The 15,669-nt window shown below is 38.0% G+C and overlaps 1 protein-coding gene across 1 annotated transcript in view; it reads right to left on the bottom strand.

Moving 5' to 3' along the window:
* The window catches only part of RBL1 (retinoblastoma-like 1), an 86,259-nt gene that overhangs the window by 54,051 nt on the left and 16,539 nt on the right, over positions 1-15,669 (bottom strand). Inside the window, exons 4-12 of the mRNA XM_005868462.2 lie at positions 11,976-12,176; positions 11,537-11,601; positions 11,305-11,433; positions 11,037-11,197; positions 8,795-8,844; positions 7,824-8,010; positions 5,718-5,884; positions 871-983; positions 343-446 (exon numbers count right to left, since the gene is read on the bottom strand). Of these exons, the coding sequence (XP_005868524.1) occupies positions 343-446; positions 871-983; positions 5,718-5,884; positions 7,824-8,010; positions 8,795-8,844; positions 11,037-11,197; positions 11,305-11,433; positions 11,537-11,601; positions 11,976-12,176 (1,177 nt within the window). The remainder of the gene's footprint in view (positions 1-342; positions 447-870; positions 984-5,717; positions 5,885-7,823; positions 8,011-8,794; positions 8,845-11,036; positions 11,198-11,304; positions 11,434-11,536; positions 11,602-11,975; positions 12,177-15,669) is intronic.

The raw sequence follows: 15,669 nt of genomic DNA, 5'->3' as shown, positions 1-15,669 counted from the left end.
ACACACACACACCCACACACACACACACACACACACACACACACACACACACACACACACACACACACAGTATATATGTTTTTAAAAATATATATTTATTGATTTCAGAAAGGAAACGAGAAAAGATAGAAATATCAATGATGAGAGAGAATCACTGATGGGCTGCCTCCTGCATGTCCCCTACTGGGGATCAAGCCTGCAATCTGGGCATGTGCCCTGACCAGGAATCGAATCCAGGATCTCCTGGATCATAGATGGATGCTCAACCACTGAGCCATGCCAGCCGGGCCAGGCTTAAGATTTATGGAACTTGCTAGAGGCTGAGAGAGGCAATTTACTTACTGACATATCCATTCCATGAAGTCTTCGTGTTTCCTGAACCATTACAGTCTCTAGTATTTTATAATACAAAATTTCTGCAAGCTTTAGTCTGTTTACAGCAAAGTCTTAGGGGGGAAAAAAGGGAAAATTTGTTAATAAAACATAGCTGTTAAGGACTAAAGAACAAAACATATAAACTTAAATCTGATAAATTAAGAAAGCAGGGAACCCTGGCTGGTTTCTCAGTTGTTAGAGCCACAGCCCAAAGAGTCAGGGGTTCAATTCCAGGTAAAGGGCATGTACCTCAGTTGCAGGTTTGATCCCTGGCCCAGGTTGGGGTGCAAATGGGAGGTAGTCAATTAATGTGTCTCTCACATTGATGTTTTTCTCTCTTTCCCAACCCTCCTCCCTCACCTCCACTCTCTCTCTCTCTCTCAAAAAAAAAAAAAAAAAGAATAGCAGGGAAGGAAAATCTTGAATTTCTACTTTTTTGGGGGAGACAATCTGTCTATTTTTATTGCTGTATTAACTTTAGTTTTGTCTTCTTACCTATGTGAGATCCTGGTTGTTCATCTGTTGATTGAGTATAGTGTTGACAGAAAGTCTCTCCTATTTCTTTCACTATTTTCATAATATTTTCCATAGGATTACGCATACAAGATCTATAAAATACAATAGGAACTCAATTACCAGGAAAAAAAGAACAACCCAGCCTACCAACATTTCTTCTTTTAAGAATTAGCTTGGTTTTTCATGATCAAAGTTCTAGTCTCAGTTGTAAACCTAAAGAGTCCCAAAAAAGATGAATCCAAAGAGACCCACACTAAGACACATTATAATTAAAATGCCAAAGGTTAAAGACAAAGAGATAGTCTTAAAAGCAGCAAGAGAAAAGCAGTTAGTTACCTACAAGGGAGCATCCCTATGACTGTCAGCTGATTTCTGAACAGAAACTTTGTAGGCCAGAAGGGAGTGGCAAGAAATATTCAAAGTGATAAAAAGCAAGGACCTACAACTTAGATATGTAAACTAGCATATTTCAAACAAGTCTACAGCCTCTAAATGAAATAATTTGACATTATGTTTAGGAATTTCAATATTAGAAGAATCAACAGCCACTATATTATGCTTATATTTATGACATTCTAGAAAAGGCAAAACTATTTCTTTCACCAGGTAGGGAAAGTTTTTGTCATTATTTCTTCAAGTAGGTTTTCAATATCTTGCTCTTTCTCTTCTCCTTCTGGCATCCCCATAATGCGAATATTAGTACATTTGAAGTTGTCCCTGAGGCTCCTTAAATTGTCTTCATATTTTTGGATTCTTTTTTCTTTTTGCTCTGCTGATTGGGCGGTTTTTGCTTCCTCATATTCCAAATCCTTGATTTGATTCTTGGAATCCTCTACTCTACTGTTGAATCCCTATAAATTATTCTTTATTTCAGTTAGTTAATTTCTGAATGGCCCTTTTTCATGTCTTTGACATTCTCACTAATATCCTTGAGAATCTCACTAAGTCCCTTGAAGCTCTCATTAAGATCCTTGAGTAATCTTATAACCATTGTTTTGACTCTGTATCCAGCAGTTTGCTTGCTTCCATTTCTTTCATTTGTAACATGTTTCTTTGTCTCCGCATTTGGCTGCTTCCCTGTGTTTGTTTTTATGTATTAGGTAGAGCTGCTATGTCTCCTGGAATTGGTATAGTGACCTTGTGTAGTAGGTGTCCTGTAGGGCCCAGTGGCTCAGCCTTACTAGACACCTGAGCTGAGACTTCTATGTAAGCCTCTACGTGGGCTGTGTGCACTGTCCTGCTGTAGTTGAGCCTTAATTGTTGTCACTGGGAGGGGTTGACTCCCAGGCCAATTGGCTGTGAGGAACAGCTATGACAACAGCAGAAAAGCTGCTGTGCAGGAGACACCCCTATGGGGCAGGACTTGCTTCAATGGGGCTTTGGTGCTCACCAAGTCCTCCCCTTGAGTGTGCTGCTCGTGGATGTGGTAGGGTTGAAAACTGTCATGGTCTGAAGCTGACTACCGGGTACACTGGCTCTAGGGCCTCCTGGGAGGTGCAAAGTCAACTGCTGCCTATGCCCTGCCTGGGGCCACCCGACACGAGTTACAGAATGATCTGCAGATAGGTGCTACTTGTGTTGGGCTTGGAGGTGCCCAGGAGGCCAAGCTTTGAACCTTGGAAAGCTGCTGCTAGTGCTGGCCCTGTGGCCACTTATCCAGAGATATGGGGCACGATGAGGCCAGCTGCTGCTTGTTTGAGAGATTTTACAAAAGTCTGAAGCCTGAGCCAGGACAGCCCATTCATATGGAAAATCCACTGCAAACAGCTTGGGTGGGACTGCAAACTGGGTGGGGTGGGGTCTTGGGGTATCACCAGGACTGGTGAACAGTGTTGGTCAGGTTGATGGAGACTTAGATATGGCTCCTGCCTGTTGGCTCTGTGGTAGGGGAGGTCTCAGCCAAGGAACAATGACCTCTGCCAACAATTTTGTCTGGGAGAAGGCTGGCCCCAGTTCTTGTCCTGATGCCAGACAATTTAGTTCCTCTCTGTATGTCCTTGGATGCTTTCAAGTTGCTGCCTCAGTGCTGGAGCTCAGAGGCAGTGAGTCTGAGTAAGTCTGTGCACAGGTCCTTCAAGTGGAACTGCCTGGGACTTCAGCAGCCTCTGTGTCACTCAGCCACAATCCCCACTGGCTTTTACAGCCTGAAGTTATAAGGACTACTCTTTCTGGCACTGGAATCCTGGGCTGAGGGTCTGGTGTGGGGGTGGGACCCTTTGCTCCTCACTGGGGTAGTTCCACTGCCAGTTCCTCCTGATTTTTAACTGCCATATGTGGATGTCCAACCAGCCCATTCTGGCCCCTGCCCCACCTAGAATCTCAATGTGCCTTCTTTAATTCTGTAGTTGTAGGGCTTCTGTTCAGCCAGATTTCAGGCTGTTCTGAATGATGGTTGTTCTGTAGTTTAGTTGTAATTTTGATGTGGTTGCGGAAGAAGGTGAATGCCACATTTACCTATGCCATCATCTTTGTGCTAGCCCTCTTATTCCTTTTTTTGTCTGCCTTTTCTTAACTTTTCTCCTTTTTCATTGTTTCAGCCCTTTCTTTACCTACAGAAAGTATCTCTAGTGCTACTGAAATATGTCTTTTTCCTCCAGGACCTACACTGGATAATTAAAGCATAAAATACTTTTTAGAATAAAAAAATTATCAGTTTTATTTTCATGAAATTCTGTTTTTCTTTTCTCTCTTTCTTCCTTTCTTTTTTTTGCAGCCACCCTGATAAAAAAATTTTTGCTTGAAATGAGCAGGAAATTTAAAAAAACAATGTTTTTTTTTGTTCAAATGTGTTGAATGAACTGTCCAAACTCCACTTTACCTCACCATAAAACTTGAAAAAAAAGGCTGTAATTTAGAGCCTAAGAAGACAAGAAGGTAAACTATGCAAATCAAAATCAATTATCTTTTTAATATTCTAAGGAATTTAAAAATATTGATCTCCTCTAAGCACCTATAGAGCCCTATTCTTCCTCCAATATAGCTCTGTTGTACTGTATAATTGTCTGTTTACATTTTTATGTCTTTCAGGACAATTAGCTCTGTAAGGCCAGACACAATAGCTATCTTATTAGCTATCAAGTCCAGTTCCAGGAGGTTCACAATGAACATATGCTGAATGAATTTTCTTTTTATGTCATTCCTCTTGTTGGTTGAGAATAGTGTTTCTTAATTAATGAACCCACATAAGTCAGTACCCATAAAATTTCTAGAACTCAATGGATTAAACTGGTTTAGCAAGACACTAGGTGAGGGGATGTCAGTGAACTCCTAGCCTGGCTCTAGTTAGAACAGCCAATGGAAGGTGTCCAGGTTAGGGGATGATAGTGATGCAGGGGTACGGAGTGGGTAGAGGTCTGAGCATGAAAGCAGAGGCCGTAGCAGCAGCACCCAGGACCGGGAGAGAAAACCATGAGGAAGCTTGGCTACCTGGTCGTTTGGAGGAACCACAAAGGGATCTTGGAATCAGTTGTGCTGATCTGTCTGGAGGTGAAGGGCCTTTTAATGAGATGGTGGCAGAAGATGTCCTACCTAACCCACCTGATCCTAAAAGGGTTCTGCCTAATAAGATCAGGGAGTGGTACTGGTCTTAGCATGCTTATTCTCCCTCTTTCCCCCTTCTGGCCTTTTTGTCCAGTATTTCCTGGTTTCTAAGTCTTCTCCACTAGTCCTGAGAATCCTTGACTTCCAGGAAAGCCAACTGTTCTCTAATCACCTTTAGAACCTGGAGGACCTGTTATTAGATCTGGAATGCATCTTTTCCAGTGTGAGATCTCTATTTCCTTTTCATCTGGGTGTCCAGGAGGACCTTGAATATAAGTAGTATTTTTCAATGTCTGAGAATGTTCCCAATCTTTCAGCCTTAGTCATGTTATTCAATAGTTTCACTTCTTTATTATTATTATTTTTTTATTTTTATTGCTTTCAGAGAGGAAGGGAGAGATTTACTTCTTTTTTTCACTTCTCCTTTTATTTCCTATTCCAAATGCGCTTGTTTTTCTTTCATAGACATAATTTCTGCTGATGCATTATACATGCACTCCTCTAGTTTACTCATTTGTTACCACTATTCAGATGATAGGTATGAGAATTATAAACACAAGGAGATAAAGGGCAATCAGTGCATCTTTGAAGGGCTTCAGTTGCTCTTGAAGGATAGGGTCGTTTTTAGGATTCAGAGGTAGCAAAGCTATCACTGAGCATCCAACTTCCCAGCTATCAGTGTCCTCCTGCTGATCAGGAAAGCTATCTCATTGTTCCATACTTCTGGAGTAGAAGAAGGAGCATAAATTTGTAAGGATACTTAAATGGTCATTTTAATGAATTGCTAGAAGCTGAGTGAGAAGTGGGAGACTCCTGGTGCTACATTCTTAGGGGTGGCCCCAAACTTTCCTGGGTTTTATCTTCAGGAATCCCACCAGGTTCTTATAATGGTCTTTTTTTAAACAATCGCAAAAAAATATATTTTCTGGCTGCATCATCAATATATAATTCCTCCATTTGATAAACATTTAGCTTGAACCCATTTAAGGTCAAGTAAAAAGAAAAATAATAATGTATAACTTAGGGATAGTTACCAGAATGGAATGTCAGAGCTAAATAACCTTTCAGATATATCTAACCTTAAAAGTCTATAATAATATGAATATTGATATGAAATTTTTAATAGGTACTTCTTTCTGATATTAGGTCAACATATTTTGTGATTGAAATGGTATGGTAAAACTTTCCCAATGTATATCCACTATCTTAAGAATTCTGAATATACTGAATACAAAATGGAATACAAAATCTAATTTAATTTAGAAAAATAATAGTATTGAACTTACTCAAAAATATTTATAAGTTGTTCACTTGGTGCATTTTTCAACCCAGTCACAATACTCTGTAACCGGCTCACACTTTGAGTGGCTGAAGCAACAGGAGTAATGATAGCTTCTTTTTCTCGTAAATATCGCCGTCCTGTCAGGGGGGTTGAAGGTGCAAATGATGTTTTCTGTCAAAAAAAGAAAAATCTGTGAGGTTAAAAAGTTACCTTCCCCCTCATTATGTATTTAATTTAGTATGTATATCATCTTCTCTATTCAAATTTAGTAGGCTACTTTTTCCCCTCCTCTTCTGGTTATCCACCAAATTTTTAGCAATATCATGTTAATAACATCCTTAAATTTGAGTAACACTTTTTCAAAGCATAATCTCATTTTCTCTTCCTAACATTCACTTAAAAATAACATATACATTTTCATTTTACTTATGAGACAACAGGCACAGAGAAGTTAAAAACTCTGTTTAAGCTGATGAAGTTAATGGCAGAGCTGATCTTCAACCAGTGTGCTCCAAGAATTTTTAAAGCATGCAATACCTGACTATTTAGTCAGGGACACTGATCTTTTTTCCTTTAGATTGTCAAATTAAAAAAATTATAACAGCCGAAACCGGTTTGGCTCAGTGGGTAGAGCGTTGGCCTGCGGACTGAAAGGTCCCAGGTTCGATTCCGGTCAAGGGCATGTACCTGGGTTGCGGGCACATCCCCAGTAGATGTGCAGGAGGCAGCTGATCGATGTTTCTCTCTCATCAATGTTTCTAACTCTCTATCTCTCTCCCTTCCTCTCTGTAAAAAATCAATAAAATATATTTAAAAACAAACAAACAAACAAAAACAAAACAAAACAAAAATTATAACAGCCGCTCCCCCCAAAAAACTGACAACAGCCAACACAACAAATACTGTCCAGCGTGAATGCCCTGCCTTGAACCATAAATATATAGGTATATAACAGAGTTCAACTTACTGGCCACATTGCAAAAAGCTGTATCTGACTGTTTAATTATACCAGAAATCCTTATATACAAGTATAAGCACCTGATTTTTTTTAAAAAGCCACTTTGGAGCAAAAAGGGTAGGCAATTATTATTATTACTAGAGGCCCGGTGCGCGAAAATTCGTGCACTCGGGGGTGGGGTGGGGAGGGGTCCCTCAGCCCAGCCTACTCCCTCTCGCAGTCTGGGACCCCTCGGGGGATGTTCACCTGCCGGCTTAGGCCCGCTCCCTGGGGGATCAGGCCTATGCTGGCAGTCAGACATCTCTCTGGTAGCCCGGGAGCCCTCAGGGGATGTCCGACTGCCAAGGAGGTGGGAGAGGCTCCTGCCAGCACTGCTGCGCTAGCAGCCGTCAGCTCGGCTTGTGGCTGAGCAGAGCTCCCCCAGTGGAAGTGCACTGACCACCAGGGGGCAGCTCTTGCATTAAGCGTCTGCCCCCTGGTGGTCAGTGCGCATTATATCGACCAGTCGTTGCACTGTTAGGGTCAATTTGCATATTACCCTTTTATTATATAGGATTTTTTGGTAAATCAAAAGTATAACTAATTTTTTTTTTATCAGATTGGCAAAAACATTTATTTGTTTGGTGTGCTACAGAATTATACTGATTAGTTTATGTGTGCCATGAGACAAAAGGTTGAAAATCAGTGTTCTAGACTAGTGACTTTTCCATTAAACCTTATCCTCCAATCCATTATAAACAGAATTAAGCCTTGGCTATTAATAATCAAGTCCAGAGCTTTGTAGCTGAAGCACAGGAAGAGCACATAGTTTATCATGGGTAGGAAAGCAAATTAAATTTTAAAGCAGTGGAATAGTGGCTAGTGATAAAAAGATTAGGAAGAAAGCATAAATCCTTTATGTCAAGATACATTCTCTACTGTAAAACCCAGGCATTCTGGGAAAATATATCCAAAATATGAAAAATAGTAAGAAATGTGGTAAAAATACTAAATGCCACAGTTTTAAAAAATTACCTTTTAAGGCTTTCATGGGAAATATGAATTAGTAGAAGAAACCCAAGATTTAGCTTGAAAGATGCTTCTGCTGTTAGTAGAATCATACACAGAAAGAAAAAGATCATTCAAGACTGAGGCCAGTCTAGGTTATATTACTTTTTCAAAGTGTTGTTGAAGGTTATATTCCACATTAGCCTGTGCTGTCAGTTTCCCTAATGGGGTGTCACCAGCGAACTTTCGAGGAGTTCCAATTTCCTCATCTGCATCTGCTCCCAAAAAGATCCGTTCATCAAAATCACCAACAGTTAAAACATATTCTTCATACTCCTTGTTCACTGCTTTGCTGGAAAAAAAAATTACTTTAAGCTGCAAGAATAAAACCAAGTAACAGAATAAAACACAATGGATTTATCTTGATTTGAAGATAGATTTAGACTCCACAGTATGGAAAAGCTGATGACTTTCTAGTGTTGTTACTTTTTAAAAAATATATTTTTTTACTGATTTTTAGAGAGAGAAACACTGATGCGAGAGTGAGACATCTATCAGCTGCCACCTGCACCACCCCTACTGGGGATCAAGTCTGCAATCTGGGCTTGTGCCCTGATCAGGAATCAACCAGCAATCCCTTGGTGCATGACAATGCCTACCCAACTGAGCCACACTGGCCAGGGTGACTTCTTATTTTTATTAAGTCTGCTCATCTAATGATATCAGAGGCTCCTACCTGATGACCATTCTTCACATTCACATACACAGCAATAAATTACTTTGAAAGGTGAGTGAAAGAGAATATATACTTAATCTGAAAACTAGTTGAACCTAATTAAGATACTGAGGCAATAATGGCTTTGAAATATAAGCACATTCTGAATTTGCCAACATTTGATTAATAAAAACTCAAATACAGAAGACATTTGGCCTGTTTATGACTTTCTCTGGAAAGTAGCTGTCAAGTACCAATGGTTCCCCAAAATAAATATAAAGACAACAAGGCTTGGTGACAACACCCACTCAATGTCACTAGAGCAGTAGGAACTTGAATATAATGTTTCACTTAATAAATTGCAACAAATTATTATTGACAGCCTATACTCTATTAGATACCATTAGTGGTAGATACTTACCTATTATCAGTAAAATTGGAAAAGTCCAGGAGGCATTCTCCTTTTAAAATCTAGGAGGAAAAAGTCATTATGTGACATCATATAATTGAGCATATTAGCACACACATAAAAACAATACTTATCTAAATTTTCACATTGGCAGTTGTCATAAATCATACAAACACAAAACAAAATTACTAAATATTTATTTCAGACCAGTAAAACTAAATCAGCATGCAAATAAAATATTAAAAACCATTTAAAGTCAAGGTTTTTTTCTTCTTTAAAAAGAAAATTGCCTTTTAAAATTTACTATTATTTTAATATGTTTTTATTGGTTTCAGAGAGAGGAAGGGAGATAGAAACATTGATGAGATAGAAACATTGATCAGCTGCCTCCTACACACCCCCTACTGGGGATTGAACCCACAACCCAGGCATGTGCCCCGACCAGGAATCAAACCAGTGAGTGACCTCTTGGTGCATAAGATGACTGACACTCAACCAACTGAGCCACACCAACCAGGCTAAAGTCAGTTTTGAAAATACTTTAAAATCAGTCTTTAGCAGAGGTTTCCAAATTTTAGTGATATACGAATCATTTAAGAGAACTTGTTTAAAATGCAAACTGATGGACCTCAAGGCCTGGGCTGAGGCAGCATTTTTAGCAAATTTCCATAGTTATTCTGATGAAAGCTATCCAATTTTAAACACTTGTCTATGGTGAAAGTAAACTAACATATATTGAATGTGTTAGGCAAGCAAAAGATTCAAAGGAAACATATGTACTATCATTGGTGAGAGAAAAACTATACTGTTGTTAATACTTTTGTGTATTCACACTACTTAAGATTACTACACATCAGGAGTTGTAAACTCAAATGCCCTAAGGGTCAGGGGTCAATATACATAAATGATGAGAGCAGAAAGGGTATTTCCCATCTTCAAAGAAGTGACCATCATCTAGCTTGACAACAGTTACCTATGTAAAGTCATGTAGAAATTCCAAACCAATATTGCTATAGCTTCTGATTTTTGAAAGGTTTTTATATATAAGGTCTTCATCTGGAAATTAAAAATTGAACAAAACAAAATGAAATAAATAACACCCTACAAAGACCAAGCAAAATACCTGTGGCCCATGGGCAGGAGGACCATTGTCCAAACTAGGATACTTTTAGGGTGAAAGGAGATGCTATAATAATGATGCTAAGACAGGGGTAGGAAATCATTTGATTTGGCCTTGCCAATGCATTAGGGGTGATTTAATTAAATGGTTGACCAAATACAGCAGGCTAATTTTTAAACTGATAATTTTGCATGGCCCTCAAATGATGTTAAAAATATCCAAATGGCCCTTGGCAGAAAAAAGGTTTCCCACCCCTGTGCTAAGACAACAGCCCAAAGCCAAATAATCCAAAGAAACCAAGATGTACAATCATCATACTCAGAGGCCGCTAGTGTGCTGCTTCTGCAGAGTACAACAGACATAACTTTTGAGTTTCCTTAGAAGTTTACTGAAGATGTTTAACATACATATAGAGTCATCACACACACACACACACACACACACACACACACACACACACACACATATACACATTTTAGGAAATATAAAACTAAATACAAAAGTATGTGTAAGAGACAAAGAATCCAGTTAGGAAAGACTTTATGCTTGAAGAAAAATCTCATAATATTGGCAGAGAGGAACCACATGATAACCTAATCCAAACTCCCTTTTTTACTAAAGAGAAAACTCAAGGTCTAGCTGGATTAAAAGGCTGAATATTCAGGAAATGAAAAATTGAGTCCTAAAGGAATAAGCCACTTCACAAATATAGAAATAGCTAAGTAAATTCTTGAGGAAAACAAACTAGAATGCACACATATAGTCTGCAAGTGTCTACAAAACTATACAGGATTTTCTGCTCTATTTATAAAGAATTAAAGCTATAGTTGTTATACGCATCCTACTTCTAGTAAATAGGAATTATTCAAATTGTGGCAGTAAATTAGCTTACTCTGACCTCCTGTTTTTCATAATTTTTTATCAGACCCTCCTATAGTTACCTCTGACAGTGTATTTTTACTTGATAGTATATATAATTGGTCACGGCTGTTCCTCACATTATAGGCCAATTCTGCAACATGGCAGAGACTGAAACCTGGAAATCTTGACTCTGAATCTTTAAAACATTATTTCTTCCTTTGAGGTTACTGCTGCTAACTCCTAAAAATCTCGGTCATTTAATAAGTACAGTACCTTCCTGTCAAAGAGTTTTGAAATATATGGCTTAAAGTAGTGCTCCTTTATTCCTTTTGCTTCTACTAGAAGTCCATCATGCAGGTCACACAGTACAGCAATGATGCAGGGAGGCTCTTCAGGAGCCCTGAAGTCAGCAGTATGGAAATCAGATGGCAATCCTAGTATGACAGGGTATGAAAAGCAACAGGGGGGAAAGAATATGGTCAGTTTTTAAAACTTTTTCTAAAAACTGATAATCGGTTTTCAAAAATAAATAAGGTCTTACCTTTAAATGATGGATTTAGCAAATCTCCTCTATTTGGGCATATAATGGCATTGGCAAAAATCAGATCCAAGCAGCACAGAAGTAAATGATAAGAGTTTACTAAATCATCTCCAATCATACGAAAATTACCTTTGTAAGAAAAAGAGAGACACAAAACCCAGAAACCTCTAATATCAAATAGCAACAAGTTCCCACAGAAGAAATGTAAAACCACTGAAAAGTATCACCTTACCCTTAGCATAAACAAAGAGTGTCCAACAGAAATTAAAGAGATCCTTAACACTGCAAGGATTCCTCCTAAAAAAAGGGGGGAAATGTACTTTTTATATTACTAACTTGCTAAATATCACTCCACAGCTGCCATTTAAACTGAAACAGTAAATATAAATAACAAATAATAAAGTTAAATTACATATAAAATTCCACTCACAAAGGACAGACAACCTCTGCTTAATTTAAACAAACTTAAATAAGCCTTTCCAATATGCATAAAATAATCAGAACATAAAAAAGTAAGTGAAATTATTACCCTGAATTTCCAGATATGGATAATTATAAATGGATTTTAATAGAAACTTACGTTTTAAAAGTAGAGTTTTAAAAATGCAAATACCCCTAATGACTTTATATCATACTTTTTATGTCAATGATGTAAGGATTAAGGGTCTCACCTCTGCTTCCTGCTTCGTGGTAACTTTGGTGGCTCTTCATATGGATTTTGAAATATATCCAAAAATATTGGCTCAAATTTTTTGAAAATTACAGTAGACACCTCAAAATTTCTTTCTAATCTTTCTATACGTTCACGAAATTCTTGTGGCAGGTTTGACATGTCCATCCACTTCTTCATTTTACTAAAAAACTGTATTAAACTAAACAAATAGAAAAAAACAACTTTAAAATGAGTCCATATAATGGACGGAAAAGAAAACTTCTATTTATGCCTACGAATCTTTATTAAACAGCCTGAATTTATTTTTTTAAAAAAAGGCAAAAAACCTCACTCCCCAAGTGCTATGAAATTATTTTGGTTCCCAGAATCATCATGGGAATTTAGATTTTGAATAAGTGGTCATTATATACCATATCTTCTACTATACAGGGAGTGACAACTCCTATCTACCTACAGCACCTAGACAATAATCCAAATATAAATTAATGTTAGTCAACAGATTGATGAGTTTACAAAATTAGTTTGAGGAAAGACAGAATATCCCAAGTTGTGGATTCTAGAAGTTGATCACAAAGTATCAGACAGTTACAGGTTCAGAATAAAATTCAAGTGTTTATGTTCCAATGTGTGGTTCCACCATTAAATATAAACTAAGAAGGTAGTACATACCCAGAAAATAACTTAATAGATTATTACTTTTCTTTTCTGGCTTATTCAATTATGGGGACGTTTTTTATGTCTATGTTAGCGTGGTCTTAGATCGAAAATCTGTAGTGTTAAAGTGCATTTAACTGTGTGTGTGTATATATATGGCCTAAAGCTAATGGGAGCATGTATATATATGGAATGGCACTTGTAATTTTTAAAATATGTTTTTATTGATTTTAGAGAGAGAGGAAAAGAGAGGGAAAGATAGAAACATCAATGATGAGAGTCCTGGATCAGCTGCCTCCTGCACGCCCCCCCACTGGGGATCTAGCCCACAACCCAGGCATGTACCTGGACTGAAATCGAACCCTGACCTCCTGGTTCATAGGTCAACGCTCAACCACTGAGCCACACCAACTGGGCAATACTTGTAATTTTTTTAAAAAGGTGATGGAAGCCCCAGTAGGGGGCATGCAGGAGGCAGCTGATCAATGATTCTCTCTCATCATTGATGTTTCTCTCTCTCTTCCTCTCTGATATCAATAATTATAAAAAATTTTTTAAAAAAGGTGATGAAAGACATCATCAGCTAATTGTCCACAAATATTCAAACTCCCCTCTTACTGATTGAAATCTGAGACTCTAAGAGTCTCTTTAAATGATTCTTAACAAGAGTAGTGAAATAAAATTGACAGATTACTAAATATTTTGACTGACAAATTAGTCCTTTATGGAGGACTTTGTTTTTGGAAATGGGGTATGCTCAGCATGTGAAATCCTTTCCTTGTCTGAGGAATTCCCCCTTTTTAAAAAAAAAAATATTTCTATTGATTTCAGAGAGGAAGGGAGAGGGAGAGATAGAAACATCAATAATGAGAATCATTGATCGGCTGCCTCTTGCACGCCCCCTACTGGGGATCAAGCCTGCAACCCAGGCATGTGTCCTTGACTGGAATCGAACCTGGGACCCTTCAGTCTGTAGGCCGACACTCTATCCACTGAGCCAAACCGGCTAGGGTAATTCCCCACTTTTGAGTTTTGCCTTCTACAAGATACATCAGCTTCATTGGAAGTTAGGGTAAAGGCACAAAACCTGAGGTCCTTGATTTGATATATGTTTGGGATTTTGAATCAGGAGCTGGTGGTACAGAGAAGTGAGGAATTGGTAAATTCTTATAGTAGGATCAATAACAATATTCAGCTCTTAGGAGCAAATACTGTATCAATGTCCAGGGATGGCACTGCTGGCCATGCAAACTGTATCACTCCCTATTAGATGTATCCTGTGATAAGCTCTTTGGCTGTGTAGTCAGCCTCCTTTTGTTCTTTCCAAGTTTAATGTTTTAAGTCATCCTTAAGACTCTGTCAGGTATTCTCAAGACTTTGTCAACTATCCAATATCCTTTTAGTAAATTTCTTTTCTCCTCAAATTAGCCAGAATAGATAGGTGTTTTTTGTTTTTTTTTTTATAAACAAGAGCCTTGACTAATACATCCCCTTATAAATCTATTGTATTTATTCCTATCCCCCAAAGGGCTGTTCTAACCTGGAACAAAGTGCATCAAAATGTTTAAAAAAAAACAACCCAAAAAACTTAAACATTGTTATCATTTTACTGATCTTACCTTGTAGTATGTCTGTAATTTGGGTTTGTTTCATGCTCCCATTAGATTTAGGCCATGTATTTTTGACAGAGTACTGCACAAGTGATGTCATATTCTTCTCAGTGGACCATATACATAGGTTATTATTGATAACTCTGTACTTGATTTAGGTAGGATCTGCCCCGTTTTCCACCTCCAAGATACTATCTTTCCCTTTGTAATTAGTAACTGAGGAGAATCTTTGGAATTATGTAAATATTCTGCTTCTCATCAAACTTCTATTCCCTAGTTTTAGCATCCATTGAAAATTTTTCCCTCAATCATTACTATGAGTTTGTGAAATGGTGATTCCCCCTGCCCCAACTCTATCATTTCTTCTACATTTATTAATTGGCATTCTAATATAAAAAGGAGCTTTCCCTTCTCCCCTATTTATCATCAGTATAAAATTCATTCAGTGAATTATAATTCATAACTGTCCCTATTCATTTTGATGCTCAAATTATCCCAGGTTTGGCTACTACTGGAAACATTTTCATTTTTTTTTTTTTTTAAATATATTTTATTGATTTTTTACAGAGAGGAAGGGAGAGAGATAGAGAGTTAGAAACATCGATGAGAGAGAAACATTGACCAGCTGCCTCCTGCACATCTCCTACTGGGGATGTGCCCGCAACCCAGGTACATGCCCTTGACCGGAATCGAACCTGGGACCTTTCAGTCCGCAGGCCGACGCTCTATCCACTGAGCCAAACCGGTTTCGGCTGGAAACATTTTCAAATTAGCTCCTATGTCCCTTGGATATGTCCCAAACATTTTTTTTTTTAGCACTTCCTTACTTTCTAGAATAAGCTATTCCAGGTTCATTAGAAAAAATAAGTTTGAGTGTATTGTGCTAAGTGAAATAAGTCAGAAAAGGACAAGAACTGTATGTAGTTTCAACTCTTATGTGGGATATAAAACAAAAAGCAACAAACAAACAAAAAAACCAAAGTTATAGATACAGACAACAGAATGCTGGTTACCAGAGGGGAAAGGAGGTGGGGGGAGAAGAAAGAGGGTAAAGGAAGTCAGATATTACGGTGATAAAGAGACTAGGCTCGAGGTGGTGAACACACAATAGAGTATACAGATATCGTATTACAAAGTTTTACACCTAAAATTTATGTTATTAACCAGTGTTATTGCATTAAATTTAATTTTTTAAAAAGAGAAAAATATATATAGGTCTGCCCTAGCTTTTAAATCAGTCATTTTCTTAAAGACATTATGCTAAGTATTCATATGCTGTATCCTTCCTTAAAGGTGTTATGCCAAGTGAAATAAGCCGGTGACAAAAGGGCAAATACTGTTTGATTTCATTTATATGAGAATAGAGGCCCGGTGCACAAAAATTTGTGCACTCAGGGGGGTCCCTCAGCCCGGCCTGTGCCCTCTCGC

The sequence above is a fragment of the Myotis brandtii genome, unplaced genomic scaffold (assembly GCF_000412655.1).
Source record: "Myotis brandtii unplaced genomic scaffold, ASM41265v1 scaffold27, whole genome shotgun sequence".
Classification (NCBI taxonomy): domain Eukaryota; kingdom Metazoa; phylum Chordata; class Mammalia; order Chiroptera; family Vespertilionidae; genus Myotis; species Myotis brandtii.
The sequence above is the reverse complement of the archived record's forward strand: the minus strand, read 5'-3'. Positions and strand labels throughout refer to the sequence as shown.